The sequence below is a fragment of the Hylobates moloch genome, unplaced genomic scaffold (genome assembly GCF_009828535.3).
Source record: "Hylobates moloch isolate HMO894 unplaced genomic scaffold, HMol_V3 SCAFFOLD_20, whole genome shotgun sequence".
NCBI classification, from domain to species: Eukaryota; Metazoa; Chordata; class Mammalia; order Primates; family Hylobatidae; genus Hylobates; species Hylobates moloch.
The window spans coordinates 32,766,298-32,785,465 of NW_026652295.1; the positions used below are offsets into that span (position 1 = coordinate 32,766,298).

The window sequence follows — 19,168 nt, forward strand, 5'->3', positions numbered from 1 at the left end:
GGCGGCGGGGGAGGGCCGCGCGGGGCGGGGGCGGGCGGCGGGGCCCGGCGGCGCGGGGAGGACGCCCGCACCCCTTCCCCCGCGCCGCGGGCGCCCTGCGGGGGGCGGGGACCCGGGCAAGGCGCGCAGTGGGGGAGGGGGCGCGCAGCTGCGGCGAGCGCGAGTTGTGCACCCGGCGGAGCCCGGAGGAGCCCGGCGCACCTCGCGCTGCGGCCGCTCCTGCTGGAACCAGAGCCCGAGCCCGAGCCCGGGCCCGGGTGAGGGGCGGGGAGAGACACGGGCTGCGGCGCGGCAGGAGAGTGGGGGGTCGGGCGCCCCTCGCAGCTCAGGGAAGTTCTGGAAGTGAGGGGGATGGGGAGGAACCCCGAAATTCGGCCCTACGCCCTCTCGGCCTTTCTCTCGCGCCCCCTCCGCAGATGAGGCCGGAGCGCGGGCCTGGGTTTGGGGCTTCACCCCGACCCCACCTCTGGCCTGGCCCGCGCCTCTTCAGCCCCAGGGGCCGGGCCTGCCCTCCGCCCCCACAAACTGGTTTCGCTGCTTTGCTGGGCTGTGTTGGAACTAGTCCCTTTGACTCCCCGTTTCTATTTTATTTTCTTCTGGGGCTTTTATTTTGTGGGGAGGGGACGGAGGGAGGGGGCTTTCTTCCTCTCCCTCGCGCCCGCGCGCGCCAGGTTTCCTGCCCCAAGGCGGGCTTGGGTGCCCCCTCTGGCAGGAAGTGGGGCCGGGTGCACCCGCGTGGCGGTGCATGCGGTCGGGGTGCGCTGCTTTCCCGCGCCTGCAGGAGCGGCCTGCGCCCCTCCCCCCCGCGCGCCCTGGCCCCGGGTCCCGCCGGCCGGCCTGCAACGGCCGGGCGCAGACGCTTGCAGAGTCACCCTCGGGCCGGGTCTGGAGCCTGATGCCTCGGGGGCTTCGCCCTAGCTGCTGGGCGGGTAGGCAAAGTGTCGGGTTGAAAGGGTCTCCGGGAACCTACTTTTTCCTGCTCGCCAACTTGCTGTGTGACCTTAGGCAACTCATAAAGCTTCTCTGGGCTACCTTTTTACGGGGGACGGGGAAGAAAATAAGGGAACCCGCAAGTAATTTCCTAGGGTTTTTCCTGCAGAGTTCTTAAGTATTTGAGGAGCACACTTTGCATGTAGTGTATGGAGGAGACAGGCTTGAGGCCCAAGCGGGCTTATTACGAAGTGAGGGATTGGGGTTAGGCCCTAAATGTAGTGAGGGATTGGGGTTAGGCCCTAAATGTAGTTCTTCCAAGACAGACTTCTGATGTTGAGAAACAGGTGGAAAAGACGAGCGTTTCTTGGCCTCACTGGAAAGGGCCTCGGGCCTTCATTTAGTTCGTGGGGGGTTGGCTGAGGGGGATTAAAGGGTCCCCAGCAGCGAGAGGTGAGGGGAGGCACCAGATGGTATGAGAGCTTCCAGGGAGACCGGCCAAGATCTCCAGGCAGGCCGGGCCAGGCTCTCCGGGATTCCGGACTGGCTTCGCCCAACTGGAACCCCCTCGATGAGGGGGCCCCAGGCAGACCTTATATGAGGTCAGCACTCGTTTAGTTGATTAATTTTGATGTTTAGTTTGAAGGGGGACCTGTGGTGTAATATAAGATTCTAATCACTGCCTGTAATTGCAGAGCAGGCCAAGCCACTAATGACGGAGCAGGATAAATCACCAACCACCTTGTTTAAAAGGGTCTCCAAGTCTGAAACACTGTAAGATAGAATAATTACCAAAGTCCCGCTGTCTGGAGGGTCTCTTGATGCTTGAAAATGGAGGTCCTGGGCCCTCCAGAAATCACAAGTTTGCAAAAATGTTTTTTTCCTCTCATTGGGGTAAAAACTCTTCTTTTTTTGTCTTTTAAATTAGACATGGGGGTCCCACCGTATTGTCCAGGCTGGTCTCGAACTCCTGACCTCAAGCAGTCCTCCTGCCTTGGCATCCCAAAGTGCTGGGATTACAGGCATGAGTCACCTCACCTGGCCCATAAATCATTTTCAAATGGTCTAGTTCTTATTTTGGTTAGAGTGAAGATTTCTTTCCATTATTTTAAGTTTTTCTAAACTATTACCTAGTTTGATCCTTGAAGCAGTCAGGAGGTAATTCAGGCAGGTACCTTATAATTACCTTGATCTTACAGATTGAGAGGGTTTCAGAAGTGGAGCCGCTTGGGCCCACCCCTTACCATGGCAGGCAGGGATTGGTTACTGGAAAAATGTGTAGCCTAGGCCTCCGGCATCTCATCCATCTGTAGCCTGGGGACGATAAGGACTAGGATGAAGATGTGGAGGACTGTCCTTTCTAAGCCTGTAGTACAGGGTATTCCCAAATACAGGTTGCAGGCCCACCTTCCAATGAGAAGTTTTAGGAAAACTCAAAATTGATGGGGTTAATTAAACCCCAACAGGCCTCTGAGAAGAAGGAAGATGCTAGAAAATGACCAAGAAGGTTTTTGGATGAGCCCTGCCAGGGGGCCAGCCAGGGTCTGTTAGGCGGTGCATTTCAGTTGAATTCCCTACCCATCTGACAAAGTCCCATCTGACTCCAGTTGGGCAGAGGAGGGTGGCCTTTGGCTTTGGGCTCACTTTCCTCCCCCACTTCACCCACTAGCTTCAACCATCTCCTCCATCCCTCAATTATACCAATCTTTGAATCCTCCCGGGATTTACCCTAGGTGAGAACAGAGAAGAGAGCTAGTGGGTGGGCACCACCCCTGGCTATGTGATTGGCTTTTTTTGGTCCTGAGTCTTGCACCTTGCCAGATAGGCAATATTGTCAATGAGGTGGGCAGGGGATCAGTGTCCATAGCTGCCAGATCGCAAGGTCTCGTTCTTTCCCTTTTCCCACTGAACTGCGTAGGCTGGATTTTCTCTTAAAGAGAAAGGGCAGCAGTTGGCTACAGAAGGAGGGGCTGCTGGCAATATGTCAGACCCCACCTCCCCACACCTTTGCCCCAGGGCGGCCTCACCCATGTAGCTAGGTCTGGGCTGGCTATACCTCCTGGGACCCCCCCCACCACTCTCCGTTGGGGCGGTGTTAAGGCAGGACAACAAAGAGCCCTTCTAAACAGGAGATAGATAAGGAGCTGATTAGGGCCAACGGCCCTTCCCCGCCCTTGGCAGCATCTGGGGGTGGGCAGACCCCTCCATCCTGGGCAGAGTAGGAGGCCTGGGGCCCCCTGGGAGCACAATTTTCTGCAGTGTGCCTTGAAGGTGTGGATGATGAGGGAGTAGAAAGTGGCTGAAGTGAGATGTTTGTTTAAAAGCACTTTTCTGTCTCCCAGCATCCCAGCCATCACTCTTCCACCTGCTCCTTAGAGAAGGGAAGATGAGCGAGTCGAGCTCGAAGTCCAGCCAGCCCTTGGCCTCCAAGCAGGAAAAGGACGGCACTGAGAAGCGGGGCCGGGGCAGGCCGCGCAAGCAGCCTCCGGTGAGTCCCGGGACAGCACTGGTAGGGAGTCAGGTGGGTGTCCAAACCTTTGCTTCACTCGGTTTACCCTTTGGGGCTAGGGAGGTGCCTGGAGTTTCATTCAGCAGGCGAGAGCATGCATGGAGGGTGCAGAATGATTCTGCGCAGTAAGCGTGTGGGTGTGTCCTCCCACCTGTGTGTACTCCTGCCCCCCTTGCAACTCTGGTCAGATCTCTAGAAACCCCAGGAGAGAACCGGGGGCCGAGGAATTCAAGATGAATTCTGAAGCCAATGGCAGAAAGTCCAAACGTAAAGCACCCCAGAGGTCACGTAGCCAGTGCTTACTTAAAACACTCGCCTTTTTCTTAATTTCCAATTCACTGTGGACCAGTGAGTTTAAAATGCAGTAAAGATGAATGAACAAAAATGAACACAGAAGCCTAGGGTTTTTAATCGTTAGATTCAGTGCATGTAAAATGATTTTTGTCAATTTGCTGTAAAGTTTCTGAATACTTATGGTCGATTGTTGTACTTCCTCATCCCAGGTGAGAAACGGGTGCCTGCATGGGCCAGCACCTGTTTATGCACAGGCCATGTTATGAGTAGTTCTGGAATGGGCATTGCCCCTGGCTCTTTAGGTGGGAATTGAAGCCCAAGAAGTCAAAAATGTTGGGGGGTTGGTGGCAGTGACCCTCAGAACCCTGGTGCTGCTCTCCCCACAAGTTCCTCATAGAAGGATGAGGCTGCTAGCCTGGCGATGTGGGGCACCCTAGGGAGCATGGCCACTTGGGCTTGGGGGGACCCCATATTGGCCTCTTACAGAGGCAGCTGTCACCCAAGTGAGGGGTGGCTGTTGGTGAAGCCCAGTTACTTCCCTTCCTTGGGAAAGAGGTAAGAGGAGTTGAAGTTGACCTCTGCCCCTTAAACATGATACAGGTTGTTCACCTGCAGGATTTCCCTGTCCGTAAGGTGGAGAGTGGTCTGTGCTGACCTGGGCCTAGGGAGACACGAGCTGTGAGGAGTCTGCTGTGTTGGAATTTGGCAGCAACCTTCAGAGCCTGGGGTGGGGTCATTTGTCCTCTTAGCCTAGCTCCCTCAGCCTCTCCTCCTACCCCACCTGTTAGCCATGGTCAGTGGGAGGTGTCAGGAGGGGTGCAGGGTTACTGGACCCTGGTTATAGACAGCCCATGGGCAGCCCCCTAGGAAACAGTAGCTGGCGTGCCTTCACCACACACCTTCTATGCATTATGCAGCAGCTTTTTATTCTGTCTACGGCTTATTAAAATTTCAGTGGGAATGATGGCAGGGATCTCTGGAGTCCGGCTATAATTCCACTTCTCTGGGGGCAGCCAGGATGGGCTCCAGGTTTGCAAGTGCAGGCAGGGAGTGTGTGTCCAGCATAGATCTATCTGAGAGGGTGGGCAGTGATCATGGCCCAGTGCTAGATAACCATACATTACCCATTTAATCTCCATGACACCCTGCGAGGGAAGTCTTCACCATTTATGGATGAGGAAACTGAGGCTCCAGCATTAAGTGTCCTGCCCAAGATCAGTGTCAGAACTGAGACTTGGGCAGAGCTACCTAACAGTGTCTTTCTGTCCCCAGAATGCCTTTCCTAGGGGTCTTCTGGGCTCTTGACATTTTGCGTCTTAGAAACCTGCAGGGAAGCAAGGGGAGAGGTGGGAGGCACTTTGCAAAGTTGCTCAAACTGGAGCTTTGGATCCTGAAGGGATTCCTAGGTGAGGGATGGTTCGTGGTTCTTGGTTCTTGCTGACTTAACCTTGTTGAGGAGGCAGAGGGCTGTGTCTTCTGAGGGGGTGGAAACAGGTGGTGACTGTCCCTGACTACCCCCTCTGTCTTTAAAGAAGGAGCCCAGCGAAGTGCCAACACCTAAGAGACCTCGGGGCCGACCAAAGGGAAGCAAAAACAAGGGTGCTGCCAAGACCCGGGTGAGACTTGAGATGGGACCACCCCTGGGTGGATGACTAGCAGAGGGTCCTCTTGTTGGCTCCATGGCCACAGCTCTGGGGAGGTCTGGGAAGGGGCTCAGTCATCCCAGTTGTGTACCCCCTTCCCTAGTACAGGGATGGCAGTGAGTCTTTGGTAACTGGGGAGAGTGGGGCGATGACTAAGGTCTTACTTCTGGGGGGTTGGTCCTGCCCAGGACACTGCGGAGATCAGGTCAGAAGTCCCACAGCTTTCCTGATCTAGAGAAAGGCAGAGTGGGGAGAATGGAGGGTCCCTGCCAGCCCCTGGGCTGAGAATGTTACCTTCTCCTCTTGGGGTCCCCTGGAGCCTGAAGGGGTGGGGACAAGCAGCAAAGGCCAGATTCACAGTGGCATTAGCCTTTCAGAAAAGTTGTTTTGTTTTTTATTTTATTTTTTGAAAGACACGACTCATATCCTCTGAGTCATGGGCAGAGGTGGGAGTAGGGGGCGTGTGTGTATGTTGAGGGGCAAATGTGGCTGGCCAGTCGTCGCCAGCTGGACTTGGGTGGGCCTGTTGGGTGAGAGTGTTGGGTCGCCCTGAACAGGCAGGTAGGTCTGCCCCCCATCACCATCGGGCATCGGGTGAGCACTGTTGAGCATTTTGGACTTAGGAGATACTTTCTCTAACCCTCTAGAAAACCACCACAACTCCAGGAAGGAAACCAAGGGGCAGACCCAAAAAACTGGTAGGTGAAGAAGCAGACTGCTGCTTGCCTCCTGGGCTCTTTTGAGTGAGGGTGTTAAGAGTACACAGTACCTGATGCTATGCACCCCCTATGGAATGGCTCTCCCTGACCTGCGGGGACATCAGATTTTACAGAAGTTCAGAGAGGGGAAGGTACCTGGCCTGGGCTGTGCCCATGAGAAGTGAGGGGTCCTAGGTACAAATCAGACCACATCCCCCTGCCCTGCCCTAGATGTGTGTGGGGGTCCCTCCCTCTCCTACTCCTAGAATACTCAGAACTTCTAGGGGAGATCTTGGAAGTCATCTAGCCTGTGTCCCCCTCAATTAGAGATGAGGAAAGGAAGTCATGGGGGAAGGTTTGTCCTTCCTATGATCCTCTGGAGAAGAGAAACAGCGAAGGAGCTGGGCCTTGGGAGGGGTTGGTGCTGGAGTTCTGATGTGACCCACCACACTGCACTGGAGGGCACCATCCAATTCTGGGTCCCCAAACAGCTGGTGGAAAGGCTGGTGGGCTGAGTCAAGAGGCTGCCTCTAGGGGCCACTGCAGTTAGGGTCACCCCAGCCTTCCAGCTCCTGGCACCCTCCTACCCCCAGCCTGCCCCCTCAGATCCCTGAAGCTGTCATTCCTCGAGCTGAGCCACTGCTGGGTTGGGGGGGTTAGGGGGTGCTGCTGGCCAGGCCCCAAGAGTGAGTAACAGGAAACAAGTTGTTTTGGAGTTTGTGCCTGGCACGGGGGCTGTAGCCCCGTGTGGTGTCCCGACATTCCCGCCCAGTGAGTGAGCCCCGGCGGCACACACTTCCCCTTCCTCCCCACCCCGGCCTAGGGTCAGCCCTCGGCCATCCCGGAGGGCCAGGGCACCACAGCACAGCATCTGCCCCTGTGGGCCAAGGACCTGGTTCCCCTGCACCCACCAGAGGGCTCTTGCACCTTCCAGCCACCCCTTCATTTCCTCCTCCCCCACCTCCTCTTCTCCCCTAAGGAGTCAGTCACATCCTGAAGCTCAGTGCTGCCCTGAGCTCTGCCCTCCCTGGGCCTGGGGGCCAAGGGGGCTTGGCTCCTGGCTCTGGGTGAGAGCAGCATGTGTGTGGGGTTTTTTCCTCCTTTTAAATTCTTTTTATGAATGAAGCCCGGCCGTGGAGGTTGCTGAGTCACCCACACACTCAGCCCTGACTCATCCCTCTTCAGGAGAGCCAGGGAGTGCAGGGAGCGGGTGGGGGCCAGCCTCTGGGGGTGGAAGAAGGGGATCGGGCCAGAGCTCACACCAACAACTGCCCACCCCACAGGAGAAGGAGGAAGAGGAGGGCATCTCGCAGGAGTCCTCGGAGGAGGAGCAGTGACCCGTGCGTGCCGCCTGCTCCTCACTGGAGGAGCAGCTTCCTTCTGGGACTGGACAGCTTTGCTCCGCTCCCACCGCCCCCACCCCTTCCCCAGGCCCACCATCACCACCGCCTCTGGCCGCCACCCCCATCTTCCACCTGTGCCCTCACCACCACACTACACAGCACACCAGCCGCTGCAGGGCTCCCATGGGCTGAGTGGGGAGCAGTTTTCCCCTGGCCTCAGTTCCCAGCTCCCCCCGCCCACCCACGCATACACACATGCCCTCCTGGACAAGGCTAACATCCCACTTAGCCGCACCCTGCACCTGCTGCGTCCCCACTCCCTTGGTGGTGGGGACATTGCTCTCTGGGCTTTTGGTTTGGGGGTGCCCTCTCTGCTCCTTCATTGTTCCCTCTGGCTTCCCATAGTGGGGCCTGGGAGGGTTCCCCTGGCCTTAAAAGGGGCCCAAGCCCCATCTCATCCTGGCACGCCCTACTCCTCTGCCCCGGCAGCAGCAGGTGTGGCCAATGGAGGGGGGTGCTGGCCCCCAGGATTCCCCCAGCCAAACTGTCTTTGTCACCACGTGGGACTCACTTTTCATCCTTCCCCACCTTCCCTAGTCCCTGCACTAGGCTGGACAGCCCCCTTCGGCTACAGGAAGGCAGGAGGGGTGAGTCCCCTACTCCCTCTTCACTGTGGCCACAGCCCCCTTGCCCTACGCCTGGGATCTGAGTACATATTGTGATGGAGATGCAGTCACTTATTGTCCAGGTGAGGCCCAAGAGCCCTGTGGCCACCACCTGAGGTGGGCTGGGGCTGCTCCCCTAACCCTACTTTGCTTCCGCCACTCAGCCATTTCCTCCTCCTGAGATGGGGCACCAATAACAAGGAGCTCACCCTGCCCGCTCCCAACCCCCCTCCTGCTCCTCCCTGCCCCCCAAGGTTCTGGTTCCATTTTTCCTCTGTTCACAAACTACCTCTGGACAGTTGTGTTGTTTTTTGTTCAATGTTCCATTCTTCGACATCCGTCATTGCTGCTGCTACCAGCGCCAAATGTTCATCCTCATTGCCTCCTGTTCTGCCCATGATCCCCTCCCCCAAGATACTCTGTGGGGAAGAGGGGCTGGGGCATGGCAGGCTGGGTGACCGACTACCCCAGTCCCAGGGAAGGTGGGGCCCTGCCCCTAGGATGCTGCAGCAGAGTGAGCAAGGGGGCCCGAATCGACCATAAAGGGTGTAGGGGCCACCTCCTCCCCCTGTTCTGTTGGGGAGAGGTAGCCATGATTTGTCCCAGCCTGGGGCTCCCTCTCTGGTTTCCTATTTGCAGTTACTTGAATAAAAAAAATATCCTTTTCTGGACTGGAGTCTCCTGTGGTGTGTGCCCCTAAAGCCTGGGGCAGGTAGGGCGGGTGACACTTGTGTTCTGGCCCCCATCCTTCAGGCTGCAGGAAGGGAGGGGAAATAGCACTGGAATCACCTCCAGGGAAGGTGATTTTAAGCCTCTTGATGAAATCAAAACCCCTAGCCACAAAACGTTTTATTTACAAAATATATACTGAATAATATACATCTGGCCCCATCACCATGGAAACAACTCCAAAGCCCGCCTGGGGATTTAAGCCCAAGCCAAGCCCAGGAGGGCTAGAGAAAGCAAAGGTGTCTACCAGCCGCCCCCATCCCAGGAGGAAAACCTTCCCATGAGTGCCTGTGGGTGGGCGGTGAACTCAACACCCACAAAGGGCAGAAGGCCTGGGGGCAGTGAGGTGATGGTGAGGGCATGGGAAGCAGATGCTGCTGAGGGTGGGTGGAGGGAGAAATGGAGACCCAGCACCCAGCAGGGGGAGCCAGGTGACGGCAGGGGAAGCAGGCCCATGGCAGGGCCCCAGGCAGTCCAGGACCCCAGGCTCTGAAGGGTGCGGCAAGGCGGTCAGGTCACGTCTTGACATCCAGCAGCGGCATCCGCTTGTGCTGGTAGCCACTCTGCCAGCCATGTACCACCTGTCGAGGAGGAGACCACACCACAAGGCTGGGCTGTGTTCCCTGGGAGTCCGCAGCACCCAGTTACAGCCCAAGTAAGCAGAACCAGGCTCTGGTTTCAGTGTGGACGAGTATGGCTGGGAAGAGGGCTGACCCCCACCTTGCCTCATTCTCCCCCTGGCCCCCAAGTGCTCACCTTGGGGTCTCCCATGTCAGAGAGCAGCTCCTGCTCAGCCTCATGCAGTTCCTCAGCTGGGTCATAGCTGTACATGGGGAGTAGGTGATGGCGCAGCCGGTCCACCCTGGGGAGCAGGGAAGGGGACTCAGCTAGGAGGCCCCCCCAACCCTCATCAAACACCCGGCTGCCCCGTCTCTCCTCCCTCTCCCAGGCAGGGGCAATTCCAGTGGGTGCCTTTTGGGACACACTATACCTCCAAGAATACAACCCTGATTCTACAAAGGGGCTTTCCCCAGTGAGTAACCTGAGGCTGGGGCAGGGAAAACAAATTTCAGGCTTGTATCAGGATGGCTGAGGGACATCTTACAGAAAACTCAGAGCCTATGAGCAGGAATTTCAAAACGGGTGTGGGGTTAGGGTGGGCAGGGGACAGGGACACTCACCGCTTTTTCTTCTGTACATACATTACCTGCAACAGAGATACAGCACTGTGGGGGCTGCTGAGCCCAGGAAGGCCCACAAGCAGAGAGAGGCCCCCCTCCCCACCCTTCACTCCCTTAACAGGACAGTGGGGACTCTGTGCAGACTGGACCAGGCCCACCCAGCCCCTGCCTTAGCAAAGCTGTGGGTGTCTGTGTGTGTATATGAGGGCTCCTTACCACAGCCACCACCACCCCGACCAGGGTGATGAGGAAGAAGGGCCCCAACACATAGCCCACCATGGAGTCGCTGTTGGCCTGGGGGGCATTGGGCACAGTGGTGTTACTCATGACATCAGCAGCCAGAGGGCTGGGTGGTCAGCATGGGCAGTGGCGCTTCGGGAGGGCGCCTCCACTGGGCTCCCTGGGGAGGAGGAACGGAGGTTATCAGTTGCACCCAGGTGACATCCAGACTCTGGATCCCTCCCCCAGAACTGGAGATCTATGAAAACTGGTCCCAGGTCAAATCCTGGGAGGAGGGATCCTCCAGGTAGATGTACTGGGTGTAACCCTCCAGTGAGTCTTGGCAAATCCTGGCAGGAAAGGGGATCAAGGGAAGGCCTGGATCCAGGGCTGGGTCTTGCCCAACTCCTATCCCTAAATCAGGGTGGGGCCCAGCTTAGATGCTGGCCAAACATTTACAAGTCTCAACTTCTGGGGAAAGATTAAGTGCAGGTTTCAGGTGCCTGCCCCAGCCCTTTTGGGGCATTGGGCTGCCAGCACCTGTCCAGTGGAGCAAAATGGATAAATGAGGTCTAAAAGAGGGACCTGCACTGCAGCCAGGGGTGAGATGGGAGCATCTGAAGGAGTCCGCTTCCATCCTGGTCCAATCCCACTTCAAGCGATGGGCTCCATGCCTGGGTTCTATGCCCTTGTTCCTGGTGTCACCTCAGACATACAGCCCAAACACCCTCTCCCCCATCGGTCTCGTGTGCCAGGGTGGACACGAGTGGGTAAAGCTGGATTGTATCTTCAAGATGATGTCACCTTCCTCTTGTCTCCACCCAGGGCTCCGCCCAGGTCCCTCCCCTCCTGGCCTGAGCTAACAGGCAGAGGTGGAGAGGGTCAGTCCCCATCGACAGAAGCAAAGAGATCGTCCTGGGGCGGTTTGCATGCTGATGGCCCAAGGTCTGCGACCCAGGTTCATTTGAGTCTCTATCAGAGGGCAAGGTATGAGCGACCTACCCCCGTGTCCGTAGGGCACGGGGCATCGAGCTTGCCCTTACCCAGTCGTATGCTCATCGTCCCAGGTCAAGGGGGCATGCCAGGGTAGGGAGGGCGTCAGGCCGCTGCTAGGATGCGGGCCAGCAACAGCGGACCGGAGGTGGTTCCCACGGCGCTGGGAGGCTCAGGCCGGAGGTGGGGGTGTTAGGGGATGCGGATGGGCCGCCCCGCGCCCCAACATCCTGGAAGCCCGGCACCCCGAGGCGTGGACCGGTGCCAGCGCTCTGCAGCCCAGCCGGCCTGGCCATGCCTTACCTCCCGCCGCTGCAGCCCCGACAGGAACGCCCTCGGTTGGCTCCCGGGCCCCGGAAAAGCCGTCAGGCGCGTGATCAAAGGACCCGGGGAAATGGGCCGGGCCTCAGCACTCGGGTGCAGCCAATCCGGTAGCGGAAAGCCGGTGGCCTGGAGATTTCTGGAGCCGCCAATCCGGAGGCGGGCGTGGGCGGTGCGAAGGCGGGGACAGCGGGGCTTGCAGGGTCCGCCCGGCGGCGGCAGGGGGCAGCCGAGGGCTGCGTAGTGGGGGAGGAGAGCGCGGCGCGGGGCCGGACGGGGCAGGGCGGGGCGCGCGCAGTTTTCCGGCGGCCCCTGGCCCGCCGGCGTCTGGAGCTCCGATTCTGGGAGGTCTCCGGCGCCCACCTCATTCACCTCTCTCTTTGCAGCCAGAGTAGGGTCGCGCCGTGCTCTAACGTTGAGCCCAGGCCCTTCGCGGTAGGACCCTGCTCCGGGCCCACTCGGCCTCCGTCTGTTTGTTCCCTGGCCTTCGGGCTGTGCTCGGCTGGTAGAGTACGCCAGGTCTGGGCTACCGGGGGCCCTGGCACGCCCACCCTCTCTGCGCCTGTCTTAACGTCTGTAAAACAAGCTGTGTGAGGATTATTATTATTACTTTTTTTTTTTGAGATGGAGTCTGTCTCTGTCGCCCAGGCTGGAGTGCAGTGGCGCGATCTTGGTGCACTGCACCCTCCGCTTCCTGGGCTCAAGCGATTTTCCTGCCTCAGCTCCCCAGTGGCTGGGATTGCAGGCGCGCACCACCACGCCCGGCTAATTTTTTTGTATTTTTAGTACAGACAGGGTTTTACCGTGTTGGCCAGGGTCCTCTCGAACTTGTGACCTCAAGTGATCTGCCTGCCTCAACCTTCCAAAGTGCCGGGATTAGAGACGTGAGCCTCCGCGCCTGGCCCATTGTGAGGATTAAATGATGACATGAGCAGGGAGCTTACCACATAATATTCCCTGAAATATTACGTTCCTCCTGTTCATCTGTTTTCGGTTTTACGGAACACACGAAGCAGCGGGGTGAGGTCCCCCTGGCTCGCAGGCAACTTGCTAAGTCGGTAAACTTGGGTCAAAGCTTTTCTGGTCTTATCATTAAAATGGCACACATTTACTAGGAAAATCTGACTAAGGCCAGTGGAATTTACAGTGTCAATATTCTGGTTGCGATTATTACAGTTTTGTAAAACGTTATCATTGGGGGATTTTTATTTTATTTTATTTTTTTTGAGACAGAGTCTCCCTCTGTTGCCCAGGCTGGAGTGCAGTGGCCCGATCTCTGCTCACTGCAAGCTCCACCTTCCGGGTTCACGCCATTCTCCCGCCTCAGTCTCCCTAGTAGCTGGGACTACAGGCGCCTGCCACTATACCTGGCTAATTTTTTTGTATTTTTAGTACAGACGGTGTTTCACCGTGTTAGCCAGGATGGTCTCTTTCTCCTGACCTCGTGATCAGCCCGCCTTGGCCTCCCAAAGTGCTGGGATTACAGGCATTGGGGGAATTTAAGCAAAGCGTACACAATCTCTCTGTGTTGTTGTTATTATTATTATTTGAGACAGAGTCTCCCTCTGTCGCCTAGGTTGGAGTGCAGTGGCACGATCTTGGCTCACTTCAAGCTCCGCCTCCCAGGTTCACGCCATTCTCCTGCCTCAGCCTCCTGAGTAGCTGGGAGTACAGGCACCCGCCACCATGCCTGATTAATTTTTTTGTATTTTTTTTTAGTAGAGACGGGTTTCACCGTGTTAGCCAGGATGATCTCGATCTCCTCACTTCATGATCTGTCCGCCTCGGCCTCCCAAAGTGCTGGGATTACAGGCGTGAGCCACCACGCTCGGCCCTCTCTCTGATTATTATTATGTTTTGAGACAGTTGCTCTGTCGCCCAGGCTGGAGTTCAGTGGCACGATCCTGGCTCACTGCAACCTCTGCCTCCTGGGTTCAAGTGATACTCCTGCCTCAGCCCGAGTAGCTGGGACTACAGGCGCCTGCCACCACACCCAGCTCATTTTTGTATTTTTAGTAGAGACGGGGTTTTACCATGTTGGCCAGGCTAGTCTCGAACTCCTGACCTCAGGTGATCCACCCACCTCGGCCCCCCAAAGTGCTGCAATTACAGGTGTGAGCCACCGCACCTGGCCTCTCTGTATGATTTTTTTTTCTTTTGGAGATGCAGTCTGGCACTGTCGCCCAGGCTGGAGTGCAGTGGCGCGACCTCAGCTCACCGAGCAAGCTCCGCCTCCCATGTTCACTGCATTCTGCCTCAGCCTCCCAAGTAGCTGGGACTACAGGCACCTGCCGCCACTCCCAGCTAATTTTTTGTATTTTTAGTAGAGATGGGATTTCACTGTGTTAGCCGGGATGATCTCAATCGCCTGACCTCGTCATCTGCCCGCCTTGGCCCCGCAAAGTGCTGGGATTACAGGTGTGAGCCACCACGTCCAGCCCTCTCTGTATGATTTCTTATAACTATATATGAATCTACAGTTACCTCAAACGTGTATGTGTGTGTATACATATGCATATATTTATCTATAGCTTTGTAGCAGACCCTCCTCTACCCCCAAAAAATCACACACGATTGGGAAAACTGACCGGCAGATTATGGAAACCACCCAAGAACATGAGGGTATGGCAGCTGAACCAGGCTACAGCCCTCCTGTTATCACCAGGTGGTAATGGGCAAAAGATATGACCTAGGTCACCCTGTTCTTGCCAGAGAAACCCTTAGGGGCAGATGTATGGTTCTGGTGTGTCCAGAATCAGTGGGTTCTTGGTCTTGCTGACTTAAAGAATGAAGCCATGGACCTTCACGGTGAGTGTTACAGTTCTTAAAGATGGTGTGTCCAGAATGTTCCTTCATATGTGTCTGGACTTTCTTCCTTCTGGTGGGTTTGTAGTCTCACTGACCTCAACAGTGAAGCTGCAGACCTTCGCGGTGAGTGTTATAGCTCATAAAAGCAGCACTTCCAGAGTCGTTTGTTCCTCCTGGTGGGTTCGTGGTCTCGCTGGTTTCAGGAGTGAAGCTGCAGACCTTCGTGATGAATGTTACAGCTCTTAAAGGCAATACACACCCAAAGAGCAAAAGAACAAAGCTTCCACAGTGTGCAAGGGAACCTGAGCCGGTTGCCACAGCTGCTTCAGGCAGCCTGCTTTTATTCCTTTATCTAGCTCCACCCACATCCTGCTGATTGGTCCATTTTACAGAGAGCTGATTGGTCTGTTTTACAGAGAGCTGATTGGTGCATTTACAATCCCTGAGCTAGACACAGAGTGCTGATTGGTGCATTTACAATCTTCCAGCTAAACATAAAAGTTCTCCAAGTCCCCACCAGATTAGCTAGATACAGAGTGGTAATTGGTGCATATACAATCCTCCAGCTAGACATAAAAGTTCTCCAAGTCTCCACCAGATTAGCTAGATATAGAGTGCTGATTGGTGCACATACAATCCTCCAGCTAGACATAAAAGTTCTCCAAGTCCCCACCCACTCAGGAGCCCAGGTGGCTTCCCTTAGTGGATCCTGCGCCAGGCCGTGGGTGGAGCTGCCCGCCAGTTCCATGTCGCATTCCCGCACTCCTCAGCCCTTGGGCGGTCAATGGGACCAGGCGCTGCGAGCAGGGGGCTGCGCCCATCGGGGAGGCTTGGGCCATCTGGGAGCCCACGGGGTTCCCAGGCAGGTGCTCGGGCATGGCGGGCTGCAGGTTCCAAGCCCTGTCCCAGGGAGGTGGTTGAGGCCGGCAAGAATTCGAGCTTGGCACGGGCAGGCCGGCAGTGTTGGGGGACCCGGCGCACCCTCTTGCAGCTGCTGGCCCAGGTGCTAAGACCCTCACTGCCCGGGGCCGGTGGTGCCGGCTGGCCCGTCCAAGCATGGGGCCCACCAAGCCCTCGCCCACCCGGAACTTGCGCTGGCGCGCGAGCGCCACGCACAGCCCCGGTTCCTGCCCACGCCTCTCCTTCCACATCTCCCAGCAAGCAGAAGGAGCCGGCTCCGGCCTCAGCCAGCCCAGAGAGGGGCTCCCACACAGTGCAGCGGCAGGCTGAAGGGCTCCTCAAGCCTGGCCAGAGCAGACGCCAAGGTCAAGGAGGCACCCAGAGTGAGCCAGGGCTGTTAGCACGTTGTCACCTCTCACTGGGATCCCAGGCCTTGTCAGCTAGAGGCAGCCAGTGGTGCGAATATGGGTGAGTTGCTTGGTCTGGTCCAGCCACAGGTTTCCTCAGGCCCTTCCAGGGAAGGCTGGATGAGGGCAGGTCTGGTGCAGAGGTCAGAGGGCAGATGGGAACTTTGATCCCTTGTCTCCAGACATCACCATCTGACTGTAGTGGGGAATCAAGGATGGAGGGAAAGGAATGAAAGAAATGCATGAGTCTGGAGGCTCCAGCTGGATCTAGTGCTCTCAGGCTTTTGAGTCTGGAGAGTAGGGAGACCCCTCACCCTAGGCTTCTGTCAGAGCTGGGCCTGCCATGCCTTGCAAGGAAGTGGGGGGTAAGTGATGGGGTTTGAGAACTTAAGGCCCTTGTGGCTGCCCACATAGTCAACTTTTGTCCAGTTCCTCAGGCCTTCTAACCACAAATCTTGAGGGCCCTCTATGAGCAGGTCTAGTGGTCACATTGGTTAGAGAGGTATGTGGAGAAAGCCAGTCTCAGGGCCAGAGACCCAGTAAAGATTTTACTTTCTTTTTTTTTTTTTTTTCTCCTGAGACGGAGTTTAACTCTGTCGTCCAGGCTGGAGTGCAGTGGCACGATCTCAGTTCACTGCAATCTCTGCCTCCCTGGTTCAAGCTATTCTCTTGCCTCAGCCTCCTGAGTAGCTGGGACTACAGGTGTGCACCACCATGCCTGGCTAATTTTTGTATTTTTAGTAGAGAGGGGGTTTCAACATGTTGGCCAGGTTGGTCTCTTAACCCCTGACCTCAGGTGATCCACCTGCCTCAGCCTCCCAAAGTGCTGGGATTACAGGCGTGATCCACTGTGCCTGGCCGGATTTTACTTTCTTTTCTCCTAAGAGAGAACACCCTTGTGAGCTAGGCAGGGCAGGTGGAGCAGTCACAATTTGCAGATGAGTTAATTGATGCTCAAGCAATGAGATGACTTATCAGGGCCCTTGGCCTGATCAGTAAGGGCAGGGTGGGATGAGATGACAGGTGGGCCTCTCTTCTTGGACAGCTCTCTGCTGACAGCTGCCCCAGAGCTACATTTGAGGCCTGGTGTCTTCCTGTGTTCAGGCTTCATATCTGATGAGAGTACCTTCAAGTATAGCCGAGAAAACTGCAGCTCTGCCTTCCCTCTTCATGTAGCTGCCGTTTCAGGAAGCGGGAGGCTAGGGTGGGGTTGAGGCTACATTGTGCTACCCTGCTCGAGTTTTGACTGCCTCCTTATATCCATGCTGCTGTGGTTAGTGCCTGGACTTGTCTGCCCCCTTATATCCATGCTGCTGTGGTTAGTGCCTGGACTTGTCTGCCCACTTCAGCTAATGCCTCACTCATCCTTGTGTCCTCCAGCTCTGGATCCACTGAACAAACCATAAAAGCAAGACCTGAAAGGATTGAACTATTTTCAGTTAACTTTTAGAATGAAGCTCAAGAAGATTTATACGAAGGCAAAAATATCCACCTGGTGGCCAGGTGTGGTGGCTCATGCCTGTAATCCTAGCACTTTGGGAGGCCGAGGTAGTGGATCACCTGATGTCAGGAGTTCGAGACCAGCCTGGCCAAGGAGGTGAAACCCTGTCTCTACTAAAAATACAAAAATTAGCTGGGCATGGTGGCGGGAGCCTGTAATTCCAGCTACTCAGGAGACTGAGGCAGGAGAATCACTTGAACCCAGGAGGCAGAGGTTGCAGTGAACCGAGATCACACCATTGCACTCCAGCCTGGTGACAAGAGTGAAACTCTGTCTCAAAAATTAAAAAAAAAGGACCCTGGCTGGGTGCTGTGGCTCACACTTGTCATCCTGGCACTTAAGACAAGGAATGTATGAAAAATATCCCAGTGATCTTCTAGAGATGAAAACTACAATATCAGATTAAAAAATCATACTGGACAGGATTAATCACACTGGACAGGATTAATGGCAAGTTAGATATTACAGAAGAAAAGACAAGTGAACTTGAGGGCATAGCAATAGAAACTACCCAAAATGAAACCCAAAGATAAAAAAATCCAAAATAAAAAAAAACAACAAAGAAAAATGAAAAAAGGATCAGTGAGTTGTGGGACAACCGTAAGTGGCCTAATATATGGATAATTAGAGGTCCAAAAGGAGAAGAAAGAAAGGACAGAAAAATATTTGAAGAAACCACGACCAAAAGCTTTCCAAACTTGGGCCAGGCGCAGTGGCTCACTCCTGTAATCCCAGCACTTTGGGAGGCCAAGGCAGGTGTATCACCTGAGGTCAGGAGTTGGAGACCAGCCTGGCCAACATGAAGAAACCCCATCTCTACTAAAAATACAAAAATTTGCCAGGTGTGGTGGCACCTGCCTGTAATCCCAGCTACTTGGGAGGCTGAGGTAGGAGGATCGCTTGAACCCGGGAGGCAGAGGTTGCAGTGAGCTGAGACCGTGCCATTGTACTCCAGCCTGGGCAACAAGAGCAAAACTCCATCTCAAAAAAACAAAACAACAACAACAAAAAACTTTCCAAACTTAAAGATGACTATAAACCTACAGACCCAGGAAGCACAATAAGCCCAAGCACAAGCAACATGAAGAAACTGTGCCAAAGCACATCGTAATCAAATTGCTCAAAGCCAGTGGTAAAGATGTTACACACAGAGGAACAAAGTTAAGAATGGCATAAGATTTCACTTGAAACAATCCAGTTGAAAAGATGGTGGAGCAACATCTTTTATTTATTTATTTTTTATTTTATTTTTTTTTTTTATTTTACTTTTTTGAGACGGAGTCTCGCTGTGTCGCCCAGGCTGGAGTGCAGTGGCACAATCTCAGCTCACTGAAAGCTCCGCCTCCAGGGTTTCCGCCATTCTCCTGCCTCAGACTCCTGAGTAGCTGGGACTACAGGCACCCGCTACCACGCCCTGCTAATTTTTTGTATTTTTAGTACAGACGGGGTTTCACCGTGTTAGCCGGATGGTCTTGATCCCCTGACCTCGTGATCCGCCCGCCTCGGCCTCGAAAAGTGCTGGGATTACAGGTGTGAGCCACCACGCCCGGCTAACATCTTTTAACTACTTAAAGAAAAAACTCTCGATCTAGAATATTGGGGAAAAAAATCTGTCAAAAACAAGAAATAAAGATGTTTTCAGGCCAGGCATGGTGACTCACGCCTGTAATTCCAGCACTTTGGGAGGCCGGGGCGGGTGGATCACTTGAGCCCAGGAGTTTGAGACCAGCCTGGGCAGCATGGTCAAAGCCTGTCTCTACCAAAAATACAAATATTAGCCAGTCTCATAACCCGGTCTCAAAATAAATAAATAGATAAAAATTAAAACATAAAATTAAAAAGTTTTTGAAAACGATGTTTTCAGATATACAAAACTGAAAGGAATCATCACCAGTAGACCTGCACTACAAGAACTGTTAAAGGAAATTCTTCAGGCAGAAAGGTAATTGTACCAAATAAAAATATGATCTGACAAGAGAAAGACAGAGCATCCAAATCGGTAAAGAGGAAGTCATACTGTCACTGTT

At 55.1% G+C, this 19,168-nt stretch overlaps 2 protein-coding genes and 1 long non-coding RNA gene across 18 annotated transcripts in view; 2 read left to right on the forward strand and 1 right to left on the reverse strand.

Moving 5' to 3' along the window:
• Positions 1-8,753, forward strand: part of HMGA1 (high mobility group AT-hook 1) — a 14,089-nt gene extending 5,336 nt beyond the window's left edge. For 2 of the 13 annotated variants that reach the window (XM_058432456.1, XM_058432458.1), the window contains 4 exons: positions 3,273-3,451; positions 5,266-5,349; positions 6,024-6,078; positions 7,361-8,753. In XM_058432456.1, coding sequence (XP_058288439.1) covers positions 3,317-3,451; positions 5,266-5,349; positions 6,024-6,078; positions 7,361-8,139 — 1,053 coding nt within the window. In that variant the 5' untranslated portion in view covers positions 3,273-3,316 and the 3' untranslated portion in view covers positions 8,140-8,753. Of the gene's footprint in view, positions 1-145; positions 258-829; positions 930-3,272; positions 3,452-5,265; positions 5,350-6,023; positions 6,079-7,357 lie in introns of those variants that run through there. The other 11 variants (XM_058432457.1, XM_058432460.1, XM_058432462.1 and 8 more) reach the window with 11 other exon arrangements.
• Positions 8,754-8,916: 163 nt separating this feature from the next.
• Positions 8,917-11,617, reverse strand: SMIM29 (small integral membrane protein 29). 4 transcript variants are annotated; one of them, XM_032141767.2, is made up of 5 exons: positions 11,508-11,617; positions 10,269-10,392; positions 9,993-10,018; positions 9,568-9,673; positions 8,917-9,392 (listed from the first exon to the last, which is right to left on the reverse strand). In XM_032141767.2, the coding sequence occupies exons 2-5, from the start codon at positions 10,317-10,319 to the stop codon at positions 9,327-9,329; spliced, it is 249 nt and encodes an 82-aa protein (XP_031997658.1). In that variant the 5' UTR covers positions 10,320-10,392; positions 11,508-11,617; the 3' UTR covers positions 8,917-9,326. The 4 variants fall into 4 exon arrangements, with proteins under 4 accessions (XP_031997658.1, XP_031997656.1, XP_031997659.1 ...); XM_032141765.2 differs by having other exon boundaries at positions 10,209-10,392; positions 11,508-11,615; XM_032141768.2 differs by having other exon boundaries at positions 11,255-11,536.
• The window catches only part of LOC131382123 (uncharacterized), a 32,525-nt gene continuing 24,176 nt past the window's right edge, over positions 10,820-19,168 (forward strand). Inside the window, exon 1 of the long non-coding RNA XR_009211314.1 lies at positions 10,820-11,198. This is a non-coding gene — a long non-coding RNA (uncharacterized LOC131382123). The remainder of the gene's footprint in view (positions 11,199-19,168) is intronic.